The sequence below is a fragment of the Chionomys nivalis genome, chromosome 4 (assembly GCF_950005125.1).
Source record: "Chionomys nivalis chromosome 4, mChiNiv1.1, whole genome shotgun sequence".
Taxonomy (NCBI): Eukaryota; Metazoa; Chordata; class Mammalia; order Rodentia; family Cricetidae; genus Chionomys; species Chionomys nivalis.
This window is the reverse complement of record NC_080089.1, coordinates 14033417-14051444: the sequence shown is the minus strand read 5'-3', so window position 1 is coordinate 14051444 and position 18028 is coordinate 14033417. Positions and strand designations below refer to the sequence as shown.

Genomic DNA, 18028 nt, shown 5'->3' with positions numbered 1-18028 from the left:
TGTGTAACATTTAGTTAAAATTCTTCAGGACTATCGACCTACAGTTTTTAGGCTTTTATAAAGTTATTTTCTTGAAGATGTGTGCACTTGAGACAAGTCTCCTGACTGTCAGGTGATGCAGTGTCTTTGTGGATTACACCCAACTAATGAACAGAGTAGGGGTTGTGAGTGGGACAGACCTAGTAGAGTCATACTGCATATTGGAGGTCTGTACCTGTGGTTTCATCCGGGGGTTCCACCTTATGTAATAGCCTACCCAGAGTTCTAGGTGGCGCATGCTGGCTACTGGGTAAAGGACATGGTTGGAGTAGCTCCCATAAAGAGGATTAGTGAAATCTTCCAGCTGGCTGTTTATGTAGGACCACAGTGACACTGTCCTCTTAGGAAGATTCTGCAAGAAGGAAAAATAGGTAAGCGTTAGGTGAAATTTATGTAGTGTTGCATGGTCATTAAAATCAACAATAGAGGAAAGGGCTGACTCTTTGGGAACGGACCTACTTCAATGAAAATAAAGTTACAGTTTTTGTGAAGCACCCAGCAATTCTAGTCTTTGCAGATTGAAAAATACTTGTACATAAAGTGCCTCAGTGCTGGAGATAAGATAAAAAATTCATCTACATTGGATAGTTCAAAACATCAGTTTCAGGGCATCCAAATCTCTCTCTGGTATCCCACCACACAAACACATTTACACACACACACACACACACACGTGCTCCATATGTTTAAAGCGGTACTGTTCACAACAACCAAATTAAGAACAACCCAAAAGATCGTCAACTGATGGGTACACACAATGGAAGATTATCTGACCATGAAGAGAATGTGAGTGCTATGATATAAATGTTGAAAAGATACTAATGCAAGGAGCCAGATATGGAGGTCACATGGTGATGATTCCATTTAAATGAAATGTTCACAAAAAGCCCATCTATAGAGAACCCAGGTTAGTATCTGCCCAGACCTGAGAGGATGTGGACAAACAGGTATGGGGTGACTTTGTTGTGAGGAAAATGCTCTAAATTAAATGGTGATGGTCCAAATTCTGTGGTTATATCATTAAATTATCACTTTAAAAGAGGGTTTGTGGTATTTAAGTTGTGTAATTAAGACTTAAGGGGGGTGTCTCAAAAGATTGACAGTGGTTAGAAGACTGCTGTGCTCTATTTGTGATTCTCTAATACCCCATTCCATATGGAGAGCATATGCACAGAAATACATTCACTATCAGCTATACCTGCAAGGCACAATCTAAGAAGCTCTTAATTTTCACAAAAGTTAGCACTATTTGCCTGTTTGACCAAAAACAAAAATGAATTTGCATGATGGGTATTGTGAGTCTAACATCTAAACTTGGTAGCAAGGCTTTTCACTGTGAGTACTATCCCAGAATGACCTATTATCTGACAGTATTCAGAATAAAAGTTGATGTGCATGGTAGTTGCTACCGATACCACCTACAGTGACGCCTCTACAGAGTGGTTCTTTTGTTTGTTTTTGTTGTAGCAGGACTGAACCCAGCACTTCACAGACCTAGGGAAGCAATCCATCACGGAAGTGTACATCTCCAGCATCCTCTACATCTTCAGACTTATTTTGAGATGGGGTTTGTTTTAAAAGGCTGGCCTCAGATCTGTGATCCTTCTCCCTTGCCCTCTGGAGTTTTCTGGGATTATAGGTGTGTTCATCCCCACTTCATGGGTAGAAATAATCTTAGTACATCTTGTGAGGTATAGTAAAACCAAATACATACCAGAGTGAGAGCCAGAGCTCATACTTTACCTCTTTCCCCCTCTGCTGTTCACTGTTACAGAGGAAGGTCCCAAATAAACAGCTGTACAAGTGGTCCAGGATAGTAATGAGGAAATACTCATTGAATTCAAACGCAGTAGGGAACTACAAATTGAGCACCACAAACAAACATGAGGCATTTTTCAAGTATCTTTATCCCTGTCATGAGTAGATTCTTTGAAGCAGTTTTTAACACATCTGAAACTACCTAAGCCATAATCTGTTTTCCTCTGAGTCACTCTAATGCAGCAGTATTGAGTGGACTTAATGCTGGTTTTGTGCCTGCTCTGCCTTGACCCTGTATTTGTGAGCCACTGTTCTATGACTTGGAGCAATTCTGACAAGTCTGCTCTTCCATGCTTTCTACATGTCTTTTTTCTTTATCTCCCCCCTCTCCCTGCCAATACAGGTTTCTCTGTAGCTTTGGAGCTTGTCCTGGAAGAGCTCTTGTAGACCAGGCTGGCCTCGAACTCAAAAGATCTGCCTGCCTCTGCCTTCCAAGTGCTGGGATTAAAGGCGTGCACCATCACCATCCAGCTAACATGTCTTATTTCTAAGAATTAAGAATATCAAATGTGGGGCTGGAGAAATGGCTCAGAAGTTAAGGACACTGACTGTTCTTCCAGAGGTCCTGTGTTCCAATTCCCAGCAATCACATGGTGGTTCACAACCATCTATAATGAGATCTGGTGCCGCCTTTGGCGTGCAGGCATAACACTGTATACATATAAATCAATATCAAATGTACCCAGCAAATGCGATCAGTAAATACACAGAAGTATCTGTACAGCTATGCAGATAACTTACAAGACAAAAAGGTCCTTGTGATTCACATCAGTCCAACACAGAATTCACCCTTACCCAAGCCTCAATGGGTGTCTTAATTTTATACAACCCAATTTTGGAGGACCATCAAAGGAAGGATTAAATTACCACCGAAAGGTAGTAAAAAGCTTAATTTAATCCATTCTATCAGTATTGCAAAATCATTCAGAAACTTACTTGTAAGTCTGTATTAGAGTTTGTGAAAGATTCCACAACAACCTGGAAAAATACTGCCTTGGTATTTTCGAAACAGTCCCTAACAACCTAACTCAACTCTATGGAGACATGTTTACTGCTAACAGTTCTTTAGATAGATTATATACAGATAAGATGCTTTCAACTTTTGTTTTTTCCCCCTTTTGATTTTAATTATATTGCATTTCTAAAAAGTCTTCCCATCCTATCTGAACAGCACCCTAATTGGTCCCAGCTCCCAGGTTATACCTTGTTAGGGTTTGGTGCATCTACCAACCTGACAGCTGGGCCATATTCTTGCCTTACTTGTTTTACTGGCATGTCTCCAGTGACAAGAACTATGCCTTATGGCTTAACCCTACTCCTAAAACCATTTCAAGACCCTGAGGCTCTGCTTCCTATCGCTAGCCAAATGCTATCTTCTAGTACCTTTCTAGACTAAAACAGTTTACACAGCTGCTTCAAATAAGCATGCTGCCTAAAAGACTGTTAGAGGGTTCTGATAGCTCCCTGACTGAGAAGGGGCTAAGTGATCCCTGCCTTATAGTTTCTGTCCCAACACTTCTTTTAAAACAGTTAAAATGACTCAAAATAGTGTTTGGTTTTGGCTGGAATTAACGTAGCTTGTTTCTTCAATTTCCTTAGCAAAGTATATAGAGCTTTCAGTGAACAAAAGACCATAGGAGGAATCTTTTCATTTTTATCAGTCCCCTGGTTGAGATGCTACTAGTATCCAACTGTTCATTAGTATTTCTCTTAGAAACAAATTTTAATACCCGACAACAACAACAGTTGTAATCACTGGGAATTCTACCCAAGAATCATAGGCCAGTCAGTGATCACGTCTCCCTCATTCTGGGCTTAGAGGGGATCTGTGAAGAGGGGGGTTAGTGGATGATGTGTTACCTGTCTTGTCATCTGCCAGACACAGTCGATAAACTGAAGGAAGACAGGGGATCTGTCTGCATCTGCATGGTTCTTATCTCCATGGCCAACTCTCTGAAGCAAAGAATGAAATGTCACATGTAGGGTATTTTATTTAGTAGAATTTTATTTTCTAAAAGTATAATTTGGTTAGTATTTTTAATTTCTTCAAAAAGTCTTTTGAAAGTATTGTAAAGTAGAAATCACAACTCTACCAAACAAAAATAACATTCCCACATGCAAACTGCCACATTACTACTTTAATAAAGAAAACCAGATTCTGAAACAGGACAGACAGTTCTTAGAGCCCAGATTTTTGTCCTAGAGATTTAACTTCCTGTGATATTCTTTATGAAAGATCACTGGACAAAGGGCACCTCCTCAGGAGATAGCTACATTAGCATAAATGTTAAGAACTTTCAGAAATACTTGGGTTTGTTGTATGTTCTTCATACAAATGGGTTCTCACCCACGCAATTTGAAAATCCCAAAGCAAGGATTCATTCAGAAACTGGGGTATAAAACTTCTGGGACAGGCATACATGTCATAATCCTAAAATGTGGCTTTGGTTCGCCTTTCCCAGGGTGCAGTACTGGTATTCATGTGTAAATACATACTGCTATTGGTAGTCAAGCTGAGCAGTGGTGATGGGTCACAGTAGGCTGCATGTATTCTATCCTGCCAGATGCTCACAACTAAAGGAAAAGAATCAAGTTTTCTTAAGACAATATCATTGGCAAAGCAGAAGAAATTGTTAATAAGTCTTTGCTATGAGTAAACAATCTTGTGACAAAATGGAGAAGGCACATGTGTGATTTGCATCTGAATGGGAGGAAATAACATTTTATTGTTAACTGTGGCTCCCAAAAGACTTGAATATTTGATGGGTATTTTCCAAGAATTTGCAGTTTGTTTTCCTTAATGTAAAATACTATAGACAGTATTTGATGCTAATCATTGAAGATAAAAGTTTCAGTAAATTTTTGCATATCCACTTTTCTGATAAAACCACATGCATATGCCTGACACAGCAGAATGAAATAATAAATCAGGCGGCTCTATATAACTATATGAGCTAGTGTTTTCTGCATAACCAATGCATAATGTTACAAAAAGTAATAGAAAATGTAGGAGACCAAAAGATTTTAGGCGGGACAAAAAAAAAAAAACCGAAAAAATTCTGGATTCCACAACCTTAAGAAATGTATTACTATTGCTATGTTTTGACAGATTTCAAAACATCCATAATTTTCCAAAAAGGCTCTTAAAAATTACCTACATAGGGGGAAGGGAGAGTGGGAGGGAAATGGGAGGATGGGAGGAGGTGGAAATTTTAAATAATAAAATTAAAAAAAACAAACAAAAATTACCTACATAGGGTTTTTCTTAATAAACTTCAATAGACTGATTGTAGCATTAGTCACTAGCATGCCTTCTTGACTGGATGGTCTTTATTTTAACAAAATAAAAAAAAGAGTGGAATGGGTGACCAGGGCAATCAAGGAGTTTATGGTTTTGAAACACATAGCACTTTGAAGGAAGAATTTGTTTTAAAGAGTGTTTTCTGTTAAGTACATTGTATAGAGGAGAGTGGGAAAACATGAGGCACTAAGGGAGGTGCATCAGATGCCTAGTTTTGCTTGACAGTCGACATTCAAAAGAGCCAACCAATTTCAGGTGGCAGTTCTTTCAAGTTACTTATAAACACTGCTAGTAAACCCTTCTAAAGAGTAATACTAATGAGCATCTATGCAGATACTGACCCACATCCTCAGTGCCTTCTAGGCCTTTAATACTCTGGCTTCTCTCTCAACTAGACTCTTGCCTTGGTCATTACTCATTCTCAACCCAGACATTTGCTCATCCTACTTCTTCCTGGGAAGAGGACCCAGTCTTCACTCTAATTCCAATACAAATGACACACATGGATAGGGTGACAAGGTTGCTGTTCCCAGATTTCCTGATTCCAATACAGCGTTGAACAGAAGCCATTTAACATCCCATTGAAGAAGGCTCTGACTCCAAAGCATAGCACAGGGATGCAAAGGTGAAATGTTTTCTCTTTTCAAGGAGGACATAATCCCATTTCACTAAAGAACTGAGATAAATTGTGTGTACCACACTTGTAGACAGTTTTAAGTAATGCTGGTGGACAACTGGGGAGAGAAGATCAAGATGTTCATCCTGGAAAGGGGAAGCGTATGGGTGATGTGGAGGGACAGCTGTGGTCAAATATCTGGAAAGCAACAAGTAATGCTTTTTATTTGTCTTCAAAGGGAGTGTGGCAGGAAGCCTCATTTCATTATCACAAAGGCTTTCCAGCAGAGCATCTAAGTGGAATGATGGCCTCCGAAAAGGATATATACTTGTTTCTGGACATGAATCCAAAACCAACTTCACAGGTACACCTTAGCTGTTTTAGATACATACTTTGGATTCATGGATAAACAAACTTTTTATTCCAACTAACAACACATTCTCAGAACCTCCTAATTTTGGAGTTCACTATAAAATTAATCAGCCCAGTCCCAGTGGTGCAGACAGAAAACTCCAGGTGCTCAGGATGCTGAGGCTAGATCACAAAGAGAACTGGAAAGCACATTTAGGGCTCAGCCTTAGAAATTTGGCAAGACCCATGTCTCAAAATAAAACATTTGTTTTTTAAGTGGTAGAGTACTTATCTATGCTGTATATGGCTTTGGGTTAACCACAAGTTCTAAATAATTAATAAACTTTGAATAATACAGAAGTCAAAATGTTGTCATTTCCATAAGAGAATCTGCACCACTTTCCAAATTTATGGAAAGCATAATTATGGAGGTAGATTTTAGTCCAAAGCTGTTCAATTTTAGTTAAAATTTTAATTTTATATGTGTTTGAGTGTGTGCACGTGAAGACTGACACCCAAAGACCAGAAGAATGTTAGATCCTCTAGCGCTTGGGAGCCACCTGACCTGAGTGCTGGGAAATGTGCTCAAATCCTCTACAAGAGCAAGTACTCTTAACCACTGGGACCCCAGAATATTTTAATCCATTATTTTGTCTCCTAATTATTTTAGACCCTGATCTACATTAGCAACATTATATATAACTGAATCACTGTCATTTTCATACAAGGCCAAAGGGGAAGCTAGCGGTATTTGGAGGGACAGCACCACGACCATTAGTAACAGCTGAATTTCTAGGAAAGGATCACGAAAGGTCAGAAGCCTGACAGATGGCCCACCCTGGGTTCAGAATGCATGATGTTAAGAATATACTGACACTTTACCAAATACAGTGCTCTTGAGACTTCACTCTCCTGGATAAATGGCTAATTTTCTATCTTGCACAAGATGCTTGTAAAACATGAAAATGATGTTTCTGAATGGCTCAGTCAGTAACATATTTACCACAAAAACAGTAAGGCCCGAGTCCGGACCCAACACCTAAGTAAAAGTGAGGCATAATATGCCTGCCTGTCACCCCAGCATAGACAGACAGACATGGCAGAGCTCTTGGCTTTGCTGTCTAGCAGCCCACCCTGAATCTGTGAACTGTACTTCAGCGAAGGACCATGTCTCTAAATAAAGGGTAGGCAGTAACTGAGGAAGAAAACAAACAACAACCTTTGGCCTACACACAAATGTAAATGCCCACATGAGCACACAAAGCCCCCACATACAGTAAAATCAAAGTTTTTTGCTCACCAGTTGGAATCGATGTCCAAAGCTTAGCCACTCTTTCTCTACGAGGACCTCAAATCCTCGGATGGTTCGATAGTATCCGTCCAACATGAGCATGGCCAGGGAAGTGAGCTGAGCTGTGCGATCCCAGCCATCACTACAGTGCACCACCACAGACGTCTTCCCTGACTCCACCTTGTCAGCAATCCTAAGAGCGCCAGCAAGGATGAGCTGGAAACAAGTTGTAAAATGACAGTTCAGAAAAACACTTCCTAAAAGAAACTAATATAGTTGTTACATATAACCACCTCAGACACAAGGCAAGAAGACACTTCCCTAAAAGAAACTAATAGTTTGTTACATATAACCACCTCAGTCACAAGAAGCATCCATCAACAATAAACAGGAGGCAGGTGCAAAGGCTCATGCCTATAATTCCAGGAGTCTGAGGTGGAGAACTGCTTGGACTTCAGAATGAGAACTTGCCTCAAAACCAGGCAAATAAATGAAGAATGGCATATTCAATGGGGTGGAGTTTGAGAACCGAAGAGACTGGAAATGGGTATAATATGGGGAGACTGTTAGAAGTCTACCATCCTGAGCATGCAGAGACAAGATGGAAGAGGAAAACAAGCAGCAGAAGCATGCAGCGCACAGGCTGCAGTCCTGTCAGACCTGTGTGTTTAGCCGCTGGCTCCACTGCTCAGCAGGTCCTGCTTGCTGACTTCAGTTCCAAGAGCCAAGGCACATAAAGGGGCTTTAAGAAAGAGCAGCAAATTCACACCTTAATGTGTTCCAGCCAGTGCGTAGATTCCAAATTAGACAACCAGTGAGTTTCCTCAATGTTGGGGTATACAATCTCCTTAAGCTTCCGTAATGACTCTCGCATAACATGAATATTGTGAATATCCAGAAAAACGAGTTCTGCATTTTGATAGGCATCTTCACTTTCATAACCTCCTCCCTTTGCCTGCAAATGGCACGCATCACAGAAAATCCATTACAAAAGGCCATAAAATTTCTAAAATGTATGAAATAGGATGAACACTGCTGAGGATAAGGAAAACCCTTGGGAAGCAGGAGGCCAGGACCACTTGGAGTAAACCACACACCACCTCACACCATGTCTGAAATGGAGCCTGTTCTAAGCCTATGAGATCAGCACGATAATTTTCCCTAACTCTCTAACTACTTACAAAAACTTCCTTTCAAACTTACTGAAATAGTCAGATTATAAACTCCATATGCACAAACCCTATACTGGACCACTTAAGCTTGTTTTTCTTTTCACATCATTTCACGTTTAAAAATAGAAAAGGGCTGGAGAAATGGCTCAGCCATTAAAGGCTAGGCTCACAACCAAAAATAAAAATAGAAAAACTCATTGTAGCCTTATGACTTCCAAGTTAGTGTTCTACTGCTGTGAAAACACTTGGAGGATTTATTTGGGGGTATATACCTCACAGTTACTTCGACAGGGTTCAGGTTCACAGGCAGGCCCCACATTCTGGAGTATGGGGTTCATCATGGGCAAAGAGCATGGCAAAGGAAAACCATTCACCCATGTCAGCCAGGGTACAGAGAAGAGTAGCAGGAGGGACAGAGGGCCATCCCTCAATGGTACACCCCAAGCAGTCTGCTTCCTCCAGCTAAGCTCCACCTTCTGTATACTAACCATTCCGAAATCTAAAGTCTGAATCAAAAAGTGTACGGACCCACTGGGCAGGTCAAAGCTTTTATCTCTCAAAATGCCCTCACAGAAACGCTAGCCCTCTTTTCAATCAAACTGACAAGAAGCTTGCACAGTTTACTTATTATAAGCAGCTAATTCATTTTAAATTTAACACATAAAACAGAATCACACTGGCATAAATCTATAAAATAAGAAAATACATGCTTTTCAAAACAAGCTATAGCTGAAAAAGAGAATCTGATTTTCTCAAGTTTAATATTATACTTTTATGTTTAAAAAAATCCTCCGTCTTGCCTAACTCATATATAAAAATCACACTTCTGAGGGCCTTAACTAAAACACATTGGGAGGATAGTGGAACAACTCTACTAATATGATCATAACTATTACACCTCTGAATTCAATTCCAAACTAACTTTAAAAATTGGTCAGATTTCTAGTCTATAAAGTAGTTTATATTCAAGATAGTTACATAAATTAATGTAGTAATTCATGTTAACAAAGATGACTTCTGGAGAGTGAGAATGGTATTGTGGTTTGAACATGTCACCCATGGGTTTATGTACCGTATACTTGGTCCCTAGATGCTAGTATAATTTGGCGGATTGTGAGAAGATGTTTATAATGTGAGGCCTTAGAAGTTGTCTCTCCCAGCATGCCTCAGGGAGTAAGTGGCACATGCTCACAGCGACCCCCGCAGTTATTCTACCCCAGGATATAAAAAGTAACTAACCAGGTAAGACTGAGGATAGACAAATTTTGTTGCAATGAATCTCAGAAGATGGTAGTGGTAACTACTGGCCTTAGGAGGCCATCACAGAAACAGAAGGAACACACACCACCACGGCATGGCAGTAGGTACTTTACAAACCCGCAGCAGACAAGGGACAGACCATGAAGGGCTGTAAATACACTACTGGCATGGATCCGTTCTTAGGGTAGAGTGAGTTATATCTCCATTAAGTATTTCTTTAAAGGGCAACTAGAGAATAAAACAGGAAAATCATTTAAAACTAAACTCTACTGAGTCTCAAAATATCAAGTATAGGGAAGTGTAGGGCAGACTACCCAGAGCCCTAAAGGCTAACCGCGATCATGAATGGGAGGCAACAGACTCTAATAGATACAGGTGACCGCAGACAGAAGACCCTCAAGAAAGTCATAGTTCTTAGTTCTGTTTTGGCTATTTTGCCTTTCTTCTCTAATCTTAGAAGTGTAGCTAACCCAGCCACGGTAGCTAACACCTTTAACCCCAGCACTCACCAGGCAGAGGCAAGCAGATCTCTGCAAGTTCCAAGCTAATCTTGGCTCTACAGTGAGAGACTACACCAAACTAGGAGGGCCCTTCCATCCTGAAAGCCACATGCTAAGAACTTGAGTAGGTCTAAAAGGCCAGCACCATAATCTCTATAAATTCCTACCTGAGCAGCCAGGGCCTCTTTCAGTTCTGAGAATTAAGAAGCATTTACCTGATTATTCGAAGACAAAGCATCTCTTTATAAAAAGAATTCAACCAGTATATTTAAAAGTACTACTTTAACCCAAGTTAATCAAAGTAACTCAGATTCAGTGGTTAGCAGGGGCCCACAGAACAATGGAACCTAAATCTGAATAAACCTTAGGTTTATCTCAGAGATTTGGGAACAAAATAAAAACAACTCAAACTGTTATGCAGTCAGGTGACATGGAAGGAAAAGGTGGACAGGCAAGAGGAGGCCACACACCAAGACTCCTAAGACACTGAACAGAGTATTCTGGAAGAGTCGAAAGTGCAGAGTGCAGAGATGTACACCTGTAGAACAGCATAAAGATGTCCCGTGAATGCAAGGCACGAAGGGACTGCCCGAGGGTCCTGGCCACCACAGCAGTCACAGCAGTCACTCATCCAGCTGTGAGAACTGCCCGTCCTCTACTGCTGCACACTTCACACGTGATGTTCAGGATTTCCAGAGTGACGGGTGGGGCAGGGAGGGGTGACCACATCAACACTTTGCCCTACCACAGTTGCTGCCTTCTAATCCTTTTCTCCTCCCAGATGACTAAGTCTGACTCTTGCTTTTATTCAAGGCTTAGAATTTAGAGAGGAAAATCAGCACTTGCTAGAGAATACATTTGACTTCCTGGCTACAGGCTTCATTTATGCATCTCATTCTGTAAAATATCAAGAAGGATAACATAAAGAAGAAAGACAGTTGGCGATGTGCAGTGTGTTAAACAGTGTAATTTAAAGTCATGATAAAGCATGTCTGTGGATGATGCCTGTGTGATGTTCATAGTACAAATGAAAATGCTTTTGAAAACTGCCTGTGATTTTACACGTTCAAATTATTAAATACTCATTGAATGAAAGAAGTTTTCATTACAAAATCTTTTATGATGAACTTGGTTGTAGTTTTAACCCCAATAAAGGTAATCAGCTTAACTGATAAAAAAAATGATAAAACCAAATAACCATGGTTTACAGCTGCAATGACTGAGGATATCATGGTCCTCCCTCAGCTCATCTGCAAAGAATATCTGGGCTTCCAGCGCCCCCGTGTCAACTGTGCGGCTGCAGAGTGAGGACTATCCTCCTCCATGAGTGAAGGATGGCCATTCAAGACCACTCATAATGGGAGGTCAAAAAAAATCTATCGTTTACTGAGATTATTATCAGACATTAAAGTTTTCATTGACATAAACTGTGTTAAGTTAAAAAATTATTCCATTTCATTTCAAATATTTATGGACAACTACATAGATCTGGAAGTATAAGCAAAGATTAATGATGTTCCAAATTCAGGGGTGTTTTAAAGCATTTTCTTCACTTACTTAGCTAAGCACATTAACTGAACTTTCTATAGCACGTATGAAATACCGTCCTGGAAAGTCAGCATCATCACCTCAGTGATGTAGCCTGACCTTTCTTGGCCTCCACAGGCTCTGACCAGAGGCTACAGCACAGACAAGGTGAGCCAGCAGCAGCAGCAACAACAACAACAACAACTCACCTTATTGGCAACAGCATTGACACTTGGCCGAGCATCAAATATAAATATTTTGTGCGACTGGGCATTGGAGTCCATGATGGCCTGAAGGTATTTCTCGTCCTCTCTGCTGCGCTTCCCGCTCACCCCCACCATGGGCTGGCTGCAGCGAGTGACTGTGGCTTGACTTTCAGGATGAATCCAGGATAAAACCTTAATGAAAGGGACATGATGACACTGCTTCCCTGACCATGAGGCTCCTAGTGAGCAGACCGCGAGCCGGACAGCTGAGGGGCCCTCAGGATGCCAAGAAAACATGTCACCCTTCTTATAGCCAAATGCTTTGTACAGAATTGCCTACTTCCTAATCAGATACTGTTGTAAAACTTATTATTGAGAAATCTTGTTTTAGAAAAAAGTACATTAAAACAGAGCTAAGCGTATCAGTAGAACTGTATAGAACTCAGATTCTACACTTTTCTCCTAATATTATTTCATCTGCTCTACTGAGATACACTCAGTTATACATCACCAATTTGTAAAGTTTCCTACTTTCTTGGGGAAAAAAAGCATTTATTGTCATGACTAAAGAATATATATGTGATACAGAATGCACAGGACAAACCGTTTTGTTTTTTTGTTTTGTTTTTGTTTTTTAGTTAGGAGCTAGGCAACTCTGTTTTAACTTACAATTTAACTCAGTCTCTGATATTCTCATATAAAAGCTATGACCATTATCTTCCTGTACTGAAATGTACCTACAGAGTCTCATCAAGGCTCATGGCCTACTTACTGGGATTCGACCCCGTGACCTGAAAGATGCCACTCTCTTCAGCTCCTCATCAGGAATGTTTGCTGGCACAACCAAGAGGGCAGGATACGTGTCACAAAGTTCATAGCGTTCATTTATCTTTGTCATTCTCCAGCTTTCATTTGGAATTCCCTAAATGACACAAAACACAAGACAAACTGTCAGCTAAAATAGAAGACACACCAGGACAGTAGTCAACCTCACCGCTCTCCAGTTCTCATCTTAAGACTGCTCAAATGGTCATGGCCAGGCTTTTAGGAAGACACTTATTTTAATGGGGGGTGTGTGTGTGTGTGTCTGCATTTGGGGCAGGGATCAGATAAAATGTTTAGTAGCCTATTGATTCATTAAATACTATCAGAGGGTATGAGCCTGTGCTATGCATGTTTGGGGGAGGGAGAGAGAACAGAAAGAAGGCAGTGTCCTGCTCTCACCGGCGCCCGCCCTCTCAGGTAGTGACTAGATGACTGACTCCCCTGTGGGAGACACACAGGTGCACATCCTCTAGACCTGTCAGGAAATGTTTCTATTTCACTTCCAGTTCTGCAGGATGTATATAATGACTGGCAAGTTTAGTTAGCACATTTCATTGTACAACCTGCCAGTCAAACTTTTGCCTTCAAAGACAGTAATACAAAGAAATCAGCTATTATTATTGGTGGGGAGTGAGCACAGGGAAGGGTAAAGTTAGGGACCACAGCTCACCCACTGAGGCCAGAGGACAGCTGACTGCAGCTGGTTCTCTGCTTCCATCCTGATGTGAATCTGGGAGACTAAACTCAGGTCTCCAAGCTGTGTGCTTAATGCCATCTCACCAGCTAAGAATAATTCTTTCTTCCAGCTACTTTTGAGACTGTGGGTCTGGTGTTCTAGAGTGACCCTGTGTCTGTGTGAACGTCTTTACAGGCATCACTCACAGATTGGTATCTTTCATTAGTCTGACTGACTAATCTTAACTTACGTACTGAAATAAGATTCTGCGAACTCAAATCCTAACTTTCACATTAATAACTATTTGAACACTGACAGACCACTTAATGTTCCTATGCCCCAATTTACTTGTGTAATGAAGATAATATTTAGTACTTTTACACCATGTGCTTAAGTACCACATGGTTTAGTAAATAAAACCAGTATACAAACATTTGTTAGTTAACACAGAGAGCACACACTGTAAGCAAATTCCTTCCTTAGCCTTCATGCATTCAATCATCCAACAGTCACTTGTCTATGACATGTCAGGCATTGCTACATTCTGATAACATAGCAGTGAAAAAACTGATCAGTACCTTCCCTATTGGAGCAAAAGCAATAAGATGACTGCTCCAAAAAGCAGAGAAAACAGATCCAGTAAAGAAAAACAGATGGGACACACATGGCCTTAATAAATACTCATCAAGTTTAAATGAATCAAAGATGAGTAGAAAATATCTGAAAAGCTATCAACAGAAATTAAACTTTGATCTACATGTAAAAGGGAGATATATAGCTCAGTAACAGATTATTTGCCTAGCACACGTGAGGCCATGAACCAATCCCTATTGCACAACAAGCATGCAAGCAAATATGAACAGACACAACACACACACACATACACACACAGGTAAAATGTATGGACATTGACTAATCTCTCTCTCTCTCTCTCTCTCTCTCTCTCACACACACACACACACACACACTCTAAAGTTAAAATGTTTGGGCACTGACCAAACACACACACACACATACATACACACACACACACACACACTCTAAAGTTAAAATGTTTGGGCACTGACCAAACACACACGCACGCACGCACGCACGCACGCGTGCACAAGGACATTGACCAAACATACCTGTATACACACACATATACACACTCTGAAGTTAAAATATGAGTACTGATCAAACACATACACACACACACACACACACACACACTGAAGTTAAAATATATGGGCACTGACCAAAGTAAGTCAATACTGCCCTTAGCCCAAGGGAAAGTGTTACTCAATTGTCTGTAAAGAGTAAAACCTAGAATCTTGCAGAGCTAAATTAGAAGCAGTACAATTAACGTTTTTCATAATTAAATTATAGGATGCCTAAGAAGAAAAAAACGGAGTGAATAATATTAAGGCATATAAGAACATTAAATTTTATACATACTGATCCCATTTTCATCTTTATACTGAGCAAACATTTTTTAAACAAAGTGATACTTAAAACTCCTAGGTAAGTAAAGATTCATAGATCACTAGTGTATTCTGGGAAGCAATTCAAACGAAAGGAAAAGAAGCCAAGCAGACCAGGGCTAGCCTTCACTTACACCAAAAAGGAAGAGACGGTGAAAGAACACCTTACTTTGACCTACTGCTTGCAATGAAAATAATATAGAACACAAAAGCTGGAATACAAAAGCACGTACCTGCCTTCTATATTCTAGAAGGGGGTCATACAGTTTCCACCCATTTTCAGGAAATACTTCTTTATACTCAAAAGCAAAAAGAGGCTACAAAATAAACAGTTAACAGCTTTAAAGAGACATTTTAAAAAGTAATCAGAAATATGTCTTTAAAGGGTTATAATTATTTGTTTTATTTACTTATCTGCAAGAGTATTTAACATTGACCCCTTTTAAATAGTTGGAGTGTTATGATTAAAATTATTGTTTACAACACTAAATATTTTTATATGCTTTAAAAAGTACAGAAATGCTGAAAGACCAACTCATGAAATTTACCAAATGCTGATCTATTTCCTTTAAATATCTTGGTTGTTTTTGTAGGTTTAACATCTCAAACAACGTGCTGTCCAACAGAAATGACTGGTCCAACAGCAGGCAGCAGCAGCTGAGTGACTCTATGTTCTAACACACTAAGGAACTTTTTCACACTTTAGTAATATGTAACTAGAAAAAACTATGGTGTTTAAGAAATAAATTGCAACTGAAGTGAGAAATCCAGTTATTAACCCCAATCTGGAATAACAGAGTCCTTGCCTTACCTCTCCTGGCTCTCATATGAGAAGGTGGCCATGAGGTGAAATTCTCTCACTAGGGATGAGGGAACCTAGCACTGTCACAACACTGTTGGACTATACCTGCCCCAAATTCATTAGCTTCAAACCCTAATGAAGACTACATAAAGCTTTTAATCACAGAAACATCCTAAAGAAAAATATTATATAAGCTGATGTGCTGGTTTGAAAGAAAATGGGCTCCAAAGGAAGTGGCACTATTAGGAAGTGTGGCCTTGTTGGAGGAAGTGTGTCACTGCAGAGGTGGTCCTTGAGGTCTCACATATGCTCAAGTCACACCCAGCTCCACAGACCACTTCCTGTGGCCTGTGAGTAAAGAGGTAAGAACTTTTAGCTCCTTCTCTAAGAGCATTTCTGCCTGCATGCTGTTTTGCTTCCTGCTAAAACGATAATGGACTGAACATCTAAAACTGTAAGCTACCACAATGAAATGTTTTCCTTTATAAGAGCTGTGCAGTCATGGAGTCTCTTGACAGCAACAGAAACCCTAACAAGACAGCTGAGATGGTGGCACAGGCTATAACCTAGGCCTCCTGGAGTTGAGGCAGGAGTACCCAGCCTGTGCAACTTCACAACCTGTCTCAAATAAAGAAACATAAATAAACAAAACTACTCTGTGGTATCACACTTGCTTAGCATGTGCAAAGCCCTGGGTTTAATCTCCAGTTTCCCCCTCCCCTCAAATCAACATAATTATAGGATGTTGTTACTGAAATAGAGAGGCTAAGTGCCAACACAGGAACACAAAGGGGAGGAAATGGACAACCTAGTTGAGTTTGTTCACTTTAATAATTACAATAGAGATCAGAAAAAAAAAATTACCAAGCCGTTAGATACAGGAAATGCGTATTTCATTAGATTCTCAAATATGGATCTTCTTGTTCGCCCCTCTGGTTTATGAGCAAATCGTAAATTCCTGATATCCTAGAAAAGATACAGTATCCAATTAAATCACTGTGTTCCTTTTTAATAAGCAAATCAGATTATTGGAAATGTTGGCTAAAGGAGAAGCTCTACATACAGGATGCACTGGTTCACTGAGAAGAGAAGAAACACCAAGTACTCGACCACATGGCAGAGTCTAGACCTGTGCTCCTGGGCTCGACAGGGCCAAACTGCCTGAACTACTACTTCCACTTCAGGACACTTGGATCTCAGGGGCTCTTTCTGCTGTGTCCTCAGCTACTTCCCAGGCCCATGCAGAACAGCACTCGCAGTCTAGTTTACGCTCTCTCACAGCATTTATTAAAAATTTTGAGATTTAAAATGATTCAGAAGTATTCATTTTTATTTAAGTATTTTAACCTAGGCAGAAGTTGAATTTACTATGTTACAGTCTCATTACCATTGAGAACAGGTTGTGTCCTATTCCATGCTATCCCATATTATACAATATACAATTATACAATATGGGATAGTAATATATTAATAATAAAATAGCTCTGTTTGTTTTTAATCCTGAGCTTTTCCCTAAAGACTCCATCTTACAAGCAATTTCAGACTCCATTAAGAGGGAGGTGACTGCAACCCCCAAGAGGACTCAGAAATGGCAGCCACCCAATACAGACTGACAGAAGATCTACTCCTTAGAAAAAAGAGAGCTACCCTGTAACTTTATCGGGGTGGATTGAGACTGTAAGGGCATACTATATAAGGATATATTAAAATCCTATTAGGGAAACCAAAGCCAAGAACTTAGCAGACACAGCAGACTATGAAAAAGATACAGTTCCCTCACTTGGACCCCATGTGGATCCACATCATCTGAAACCTGGTGTGACAAGAACTGAGAAGTCCCCAACTGTTCCTGGAGCTCTGGCTGGGCTAACCTACTCAAATTCCTGACTGCCCGTGTGTTCTCCCATCTGAATCTAACTGCGCATTCCTTGCTTCAGACCCACTTCCTGCCCTGGCTGGCCCCAACCCCAGTGGCAGCTTGTTCCCTCCAGCACTGGTCTCCTTATGGACACAGACTCTCAGTCTACTTCTGAAACCTCCTGAATTCCACCACAGCCTCTTTAGCGTGTGTTCATTCTATAATCCACATATATGCCAAACAATATATAGAAACATTTACTGTGTGACCTGAGAGTTCATTTCTGCAATTAAGACTGGCTAGGCTACAAGGGTAGTTAGGAT

The 18028-nt window shown here is 40.3% G+C and overlaps 1 protein-coding gene across 2 annotated transcripts in view; it reads right to left on the bottom strand.

The window, feature by feature from the left end:
• The window catches only part of Mtmr2 (myotubularin related protein 2), a 63390-nt gene that overhangs the window by 3735 nt on the left and 41627 nt on the right, over nt 1-18028 (bottom strand). For both annotated transcript variants that reach the window (XM_057766962.1, XM_057766963.1), the window contains 9 exons: nt 16712-16813; nt 15279-15362; nt 12854-13003; nt 12085-12273; nt 8186-8371; nt 7426-7632; nt 3718-3810; nt 1783-1896; nt 215-391 (listed from right to left, as the gene is read on the bottom strand). In XM_057766962.1, the coding sequence (XP_057622945.1) occupies nt 215-391; nt 1783-1896; nt 3718-3810; nt 7426-7632; nt 8186-8371; nt 12085-12273; nt 12854-13003; nt 15279-15362; nt 16712-16813 (1302 nt within the window). The remainder of the gene's footprint in view (nt 1-214; nt 392-1782; nt 1897-3717; nt 3811-7425; nt 7633-8185; nt 8372-12084; nt 12274-12853; nt 13004-15278; nt 15363-16711; nt 16814-18028) is intronic.